This window comes from Microtus pennsylvanicus, chromosome 3 (assembly GCF_037038515.1).
Source record: "Microtus pennsylvanicus isolate mMicPen1 chromosome 3, mMicPen1.hap1, whole genome shotgun sequence".
NCBI lineage: Eukaryota > Metazoa > Chordata > Mammalia > Rodentia > Cricetidae > Microtus > Microtus pennsylvanicus.
In genome coordinates, this window is record NC_134581.1 from 143,032,125 (window position 1) to 143,038,964 (window position 6,840).

Here is a 6,840-nt window from a genome sequence, read left to right on the forward strand (position 1 = left end):
TGTTGACCTCTGCCCTAGAATCCTTGGTCTGGAATGTGAAGAGACCATTAGGTAGAGGGCAGAGGGCATGAACTGCAATATGAGTTTTACCAGGCCAGCGGCTACTCAAAGTACATCAGAGGATGAGGACAGGAAGAGGGAACACGCTCTCTATCCCTTTAGCTGTCTCTCAGTGACTAGACTGTGGCATTGCATTTACGCAGGAAGAGCGATGCTTCAGTGTCATTCCCTAGATCATGCCAACTGACTCTTGCCACCTGTCAGGAACATCTTCATGCCTCTTCTCTCTGTGTCTTTCCAAACCCCTCTTGTGGGGGAAAAGGAGGATGGTCTAGATAGGGCCTATCTGGTCCTCTCCCTCCTAGAACCCAAATATAGGATCTCTGCTGTGACGTGAGGAGAAAGTGGCTGTCATTCTCATCCCCTCAGTTCCCTCCTGGAGTCACGCAATGGCATAGGGTTTTCTTTAAAAAAAGTATTTATTTATTATGTATACAATATTCTGTCTGTATGTATGCCTGCAGACTGGAACCATCCGTAATGGGGTCTGGTGTCCTCTTCTGGCCTGCAGGCATACACACATACAGAATATAGTATACATAATAAATAAATAAATATTTTTTAAAAAGAAAAGGGAATTAACTAGAGGGTTCTCAGTGGTTTTAGAGGATGGTCCATTTAGGAAGGACATCAAAGCCAGAGACTTCAAAACTTGTTTCCTCAGTCTTCCATCCTACACTAGATTTCTCAAAACCAAACAAAGACACCATAATCCATCTCCCCGGCCTTTACTCTGAGCTGCACATTATTTTGCAATGTGGAAAAACCAAGGGGCAAGAGAGAAGAATTTATTAGAATAACCTACAGGCTGTGGTCCAGCTCGTTCGACAATGGCTGTTTACTAATGGAAGGACCAAGAATCCAGTAAGTGTTCAGTCCACAAGGCTGAATGTCTCATCTGGTCTTCAAAATACACTGGAATCCAAAGAAGAAGGCTCTAATGCCAGTGAAGGTGATGGCACTCTCTTGCCATCGAGAGTGACCAAGCAGAAATGAGAGAGCAAGCTTCCTGCCTCCATGTCCTTTATATAGGCTGCCAGTAGAAGGTGTGGTCCAGATTCACAGTTATCTTCCTACCTCAAAGATCCAGATTAGAAGTAGGTCTTCCCTCTTCAACTGATTTAATTAACAACAATAATAATAATAAACCCTCACAGGCGTGCCCAATCATTTGGGTTTTAGTAAATTCCACATGTAGTCAAGTTGACAGACAAGAGCAGACATCATGATAGGTGTTGTGTAACAGTTTCCTTCTGGGATTAAAATGTCCCATCCTGCAGGAAGCTCCTTAAGCAAGAAGGTACACAACTCAAACCAGTTTCAGGAAGTCCCTGAAACCTACCAAATTCACTAGGCCCTGCCTTGCCATAGTAAGCAGTAAAAGCTGGGCGTCTCTCTTAGCTAAAGTGAAGCTGAGCTGCAAAGAAAACTCTGAAGAGTAGACCAGTTTCCTGGAAGAAGCAGAAGCAGTTAAACTGCCTGGAAGAGATTTGAACCGACTGAGTTACTTGGAAACGACGCTCTCCAGCCTGCTGAACTATCTGTAGACTGCAGTGTGCTTCAGATGCCCAGCTTTTTTGAGATGTCAATCCTGTTGGAGTGGGCTTTGGTGATGCAACTGTCTTTTAGTCATTTTTTTCTCCTGTAAGTAATCCCAATAAAACTCATTGGTTCATCAAATTGGATTTTGGTGGGTTTTGTACTTTGGTCTGCCGTGGGTTCCCTATCTGGGGTGAGTAGACTTGTGTTTTGTGCCTCTCCAGGAGACATTTCGTCACACAACAATAGGCCTTTTTTTAACTGGCCAAAGGTGAAAAGAAAAAAGAGGTGTGATAGAATTTCACGGTCTTTTAAATTTTATGTGTATTGGTGTTTTACCTGCATGTATGTCAGTGCACCATGTGTGTGCAGTTCCCACAGAGGCCAGCGTCGGCGCCACTGGAACTGGAGTTACGCACAGCTGTGAGCCACCATGCGCACGCTGGCCATCAAACAGGGTCCTCTGGAAGAGCAGCAGTGTTCTTAACCACTGAGTCATCTCTCTGGCCCCAAGAGGTCACATGCTTTTAGAAACTAGACCTGGAAATGTTATACAGTGTTTCTGCTCCCATTTTACGGTCCAGAATAAAATCGCATGGCACATGGCCCTATCTGACTATAGTGGAGATTGTAGAATGTACTCTGATTGCTCGAGAGCAAAAAGAAATGTTACTGCAGGGCTGGGGAGATGGCTCAGCGGTTAAGAGCACTGGCTGTTCTTCCAGAGGACCCAGGTTCAACTCCCAGCACCCACATGACAGTTAACAACTGTCTGTAACGCCAGTTTCTGGGGATCTGATACCTTCACACCAATTCACATAAACTAAAGTTAAATATATATATATATATATATATATATATATATATATATATATATATGTCCCTGCTGTATACTCCTACTGAAGAATCTGATCGGCATTTCCATGTGTTTCCTGAATCCCTCCGTTACATTTGACTACTGTGATCCTTCATTCCCTCACTTCTGTGTATAAGTCTAATTTCTTCTAGTTCTTTATGGTTTCTGTTGCTGTTCTTGTTGTCTCCTGTGACCTATGCTGACTCTGTAGCTAAGGGTGACCTTGAACTACTGCTCCTTGGGCCTTTACTTCCCAAGTTCTAGGATTACAGATGTGTGCCACCACTCTCAGCCTTATGTTGTCTTTTTCTAACTAACACATAATCCTAACCATGTGCCAGGCACTAATCTCATCATAATAAATGTATGGGCTATGAAGCAGATACTTTGTATTCGTTTATTCTATGTTACAGATAAAGCTGCCCATATATGCTCTTAAATGCTGAGACATCTGGGCAGTGCCCAGAGTTAGTTAATTTGTTTAGTGAAACAAGATCTCTCTAGGTAGTACTAACGGGTCTCTTACTTGGACCCTAGTCCAATTTTGCTCCCCTCCAAATGAAGCCCAGTACCATTCTGTGGCAAAATTGAATCCCATAGCTCCCCAGTGGATAAATTTATCGGTTTACAAGGCCTTTCGCATTTTTGTGCTTCAGAACACAGAATAAACTAACTGTAGGCTCAGAGAAAACACTACTCTAAAAAAGCCTGGTGGTGCACGCCTTTAATCCCAGCACAGGAAAGGCAGAGAGGCAGGAGGCTCCCGGTGAGTTAGAGGTCAGCCTAGTCTACACAGCGAGTTCCAGGCCAGCTAAGGCTAGGTTGTGAGACCCTATCTACAAATGTATCTATATACTCCTCCCTCTTTGACTCCTGGAATGCTTCCCATCAGCAGCAAAAGCCCTTAGTTATCTCATAAACACTTCACGTGGCCTTTCCCAGTGGCACTATCTCCTCCCCGCTTCTGTACTAGCAATCACGAGTCCTAGAAAGTTCTACTTCTGGAACAGCCAGTCCAGGTGGATCAGTCCATTCTGGGTCTCCCCGCAGCTCTCCCCCACAGAGTGTGGTGCCGGGGGACACCAGGACAGAAAACTCTAGGGCTACAGCCAGGAGGTCCCGCCCCCTCACCTCTCGTTTGGACCGCGCCACCCAACCTATGCTCTCCCCGTTATAAAATGGTTCAATCCAGAGGGCGGTGCTAGGTGCCCCGGACATTACGATTGGCCCAGGCGAGCCGTACTGTGGCGGCGGGGGCGACCGTGGGCAGCGGTTTTTGAGTCTGTATGTGCTTAACCTGAAGTCGTAGCTGTCTCCTACGCTGGTGGTGCCAGGATGCCCGCCGGGATGCAGTGGGCCGTGGGCCGGCGGTGGGCATGGATCGCCCTATTTCTGGCTGCCGTCGCGGTGCTGACCCAGGCCGTTTGGCTATGGCTGGGTACGCAGAGCTTCGTCTTCCAGCGAGAAGAGATAGCACAGCTTGCTCGACAGTACGCTGGTGAGCGGGTGAGGGCGGGGAGCCGGGTGGGCCGGCCTGGAGCGGCTCGGAGCTGCGTTTCCCGAGGGCTCCTTCCCCGCCGAGCCCCGACCGGGGACTGGTCCCACCCACGCCACTCCTCTTTGCATCAGGACTGGACCATGAACTGGCCTTTTCTCGGCTGATCGTGGAGCTGCGGAGGCTGCACCCAGGCCACGTGCTGCCGGATGAGGAGCTGCAGTGGGTGTTTGTGAACGCGGGCGGCTGGATGGGCGCCATGTGTCTTTTGCACGCCTCGCTGTCTGAGTACGTGCTGCTCTTCGGCACCGCCCTGGGCTCCCGTGGCCATTCGGGTCAGTGCTGGCTGTTGGCTGGGTTTGGAGGCTGGGTCTGTTCGAGGGCCGATGCCCTCTATTCTGAGGTTTGGCTGGGCGGTGTGTTGACTAGGATACCCTGATGGACGGTGTCTATTTTACTGTCACTCAGGGCGATACTGGGCTGAGATTTCTGACACCATCATCTCTGGCACCTTCCACCAGTGGAGAGAGGGCACCACGAAAAGTGAGGTCTTCTACCCAGGTAAGGAAGTTCTGTCCGAGGGGGCGCCCTCTAGGCTAGGGGAAGGCCGAGAATGCGAGGAAAGGGCGTCCCGAGAAGGCCTACCCAGATATCCTTCTTTCCCTCCGGTAAGCCACAGGTGTTTGGTTAGGATAGACCTGAGGAGGAACCCTGTCGCTTTCATTTGTTAAAGGGAAACGAAACAAGGCAGTTTCCCCTCCTAGGGGGCTGATTTTACACAGCCATTATTCCAGCAATTGTTTGGGAGATACTCTAATCGTTTGCCATCCTTATTTTTAACGTAGTGAGACAGTTGCGGGTTTTGTAATTTTGTTGTTGTTTTTCAAATGTTTATTTACTTTTACGCGTGTGGGTGTTTTGCCTTCTTGTGTGTCTGTGCACCTCTTCAGTCAGTGCTTGGTGCTTTCAAAGGCCAGAAGAGGGCGTCTGATCCCTGAGGCTGGAGTTAGAGAGTGTTGTGACCCATCATGTGGGTGCTGGGTCCGCTGGAAGAGCAGCCAAGTGCCCTTAACACTGAGCCATCTCTCCAACTCCTGTTGTTTTTTTAAACGGACTTCTGCATCCATATAATAGAAAAGGTTTGGACTTGCCGGGGTAAGGCTAATCATTAAACTTTGTGATCGAACAGCTGAGTTTCTCAGAAAAGCCTGGCAAGCCTTGTAGCCCGCGCCCTTTCAAATTAGCCCAGCTCAGGGGTTAACAATATTTCTGTTTTATATGAGTGAGACTTGGGAATGCGGGTGCCCATGGCTTCTATATATTAGCCTTCTATATATTAGATAGCCCTCCATAGTCTTCCCCAAGAGAGGACATGGGCCAGGTGGTGCCATAGGATATTTAGAAGTGGGTGGGTTTTTTTTTTTGTGTGTGTGTGTGTGTGTGTCTTCCCCCTCTGATTAGACAGCCAGGCCAATGGGGTTTTGGTTTTTGTTTTCCTTTCTCGAAACTGTCTTTTCATTCCACACCTCTACATAGAGAGCGCATAGGCCATGGAAAGGGCAGGGCTGGGCTCCTCACGAGGATCCTTCCTGTCTGTCCCCAGGAGAGACAGTTGTGCACGGCCCTGGAGAGGCAACGGCTGTGGAGTGGGGACCAAACACATGGATGGTGGAGTACGGCCGGGGTGTCATCCCGTCCACGTTGGCGTTTGCCCTGGCTGACACTGTCTTCAGCACCCAGGACTTCCTCACTCTCTTCTATACCCTTCGCTCCTACGCTCGGGGCCTCCGGCTTGAGCTCACCACCTACCTCTTTGGCCAAGACCCCTGACCAGCCAGGACTGAGGAAGACCTGTGGATGGACAGGAGCAGGCAGGACCACACTCATCTACTTGCTGGAACTCATGTGCACCGACAGCAGCATATACCACACATATTAAGTTCCTGCTGTATGAGGAAGGACATGCATAGTTATACATCCAGATACAGCTCTTTGGGAGCAAATGAGACACATAGAGATGCTAAGATTTGTATGTACTGTAAGGTCATGCACTCCCATCCATCCAGAGAGGGTCCCTACATATATACCAAGGGGGCCGGTCACGTCTGAACACCTATCACAAGCTTGACTCGCTGACTCAGGCTTTTCCAGAGCTTCCTGCGGGCATTCAGGGCTCTGGGATTAAGGATTGGGGTGGATATTACATTCTTCCTTACTCTGATGCCTCAATCCAGTAGTGATTTTGGGCGAAGGAAAAGTGGAGCTGCCCCTGGGAGGCCCCCTTCACCGGCAGCCGTGATGTCCTTCCCTTCATCTCCCCTTCCCTCACCATATGCCTTAGCTCCATTCCACTCCCCTGCTATGCAACTGCCCTCTGGCTTCTCCTCCATGTCCTCAGCCACCCAGCTCGGCAGGCTGGGAAAACAGAGGAATGTACAGAATGCTGAAGAGAAGGTCTTCCATCTCAGAGATCCCTGTTGGGGGTGTACGGAAAATGCTGGCCTCAGCCCCGGGCCTGCCCCCAAGAAGAGGGCCTGGAGAAGGAATCCTGGGTCCAAGGAGCCACCCGAGCCCAAAAAAGCCTTTAGTGTATGTGCATACCCCTCCGTTTCCTGACATTTCTGTTACATTCTCTGTCTACCTGTCTGTCTCTGTCAATAAAACTTGTTAAACAGTTCGTTTCCTTGTGTGTGTGAATATCAGGAAAGACCACAGCCTCCTGGGACACTTGAAGAAGGCCTCCTGTGCAGTCCAGTCTGCAGGGCTTGTTCTGGACAGAAGGGACTATATATTTGAATGTGTTTTAAAGAATTACCTAGGAGTCAGCCTTTGTAGAGGTGGGTGGTATTGGAGTAAGGTCTTACTATACAATAAGTTTACTTACTTACAG

At 48.9% G+C, this 6,840-nt stretch overlaps 1 protein-coding gene across 1 annotated transcript; it reads left to right on the top strand.

Moving 5' to 3' along the window:
- Positions 1-3,691: 3,691 nt before the first annotated feature.
- Sigmar1 (sigma non-opioid intracellular receptor 1) lies at positions 3,692-6,627 on the top strand. The gene is made up of 4 exons (XM_075967420.1): positions 3,692-3,953; positions 4,085-4,285; positions 4,419-4,511; positions 5,554-6,627. Exons 1-4 carry the CDS (start codon positions 3,791-3,793, stop codon positions 5,778-5,780), a joined length of 684 nt encoding a protein of 227 aa, XP_075823535.1. The 5' UTR covers positions 3,692-3,790; the 3' UTR covers positions 5,781-6,627.
- Positions 6,628-6,840: the final 213 nt, after the last annotated feature.

What these genes read in the sequence shown, in the direction of transcription:
- Sigmar1 (XM_075967420.1), top strand. Translation starts at nt 3,791, where the DNA reads ATGCCCGCCGGGATGCAGTGGGCCGTGGGCCGGCGGTGGGCATGGATC. An exon ending in GCTTGCTCGACAGTACGCTG is followed by an intron (nt 3,954 to 4,084) that starts GTGAGCGGGTGA and finishes TCTTTGCATCAG; the next exon opens with GACTGGACCATGAACTGGCC. An exon ending in GGGCTCCCGTGGCCATTCGG is followed by an intron (nt 4,286 to 4,418) that starts GTCAGTGCTGGC and finishes ACTGTCACTCAG; the next exon opens with GGCGATACTGGGCTGAGATT.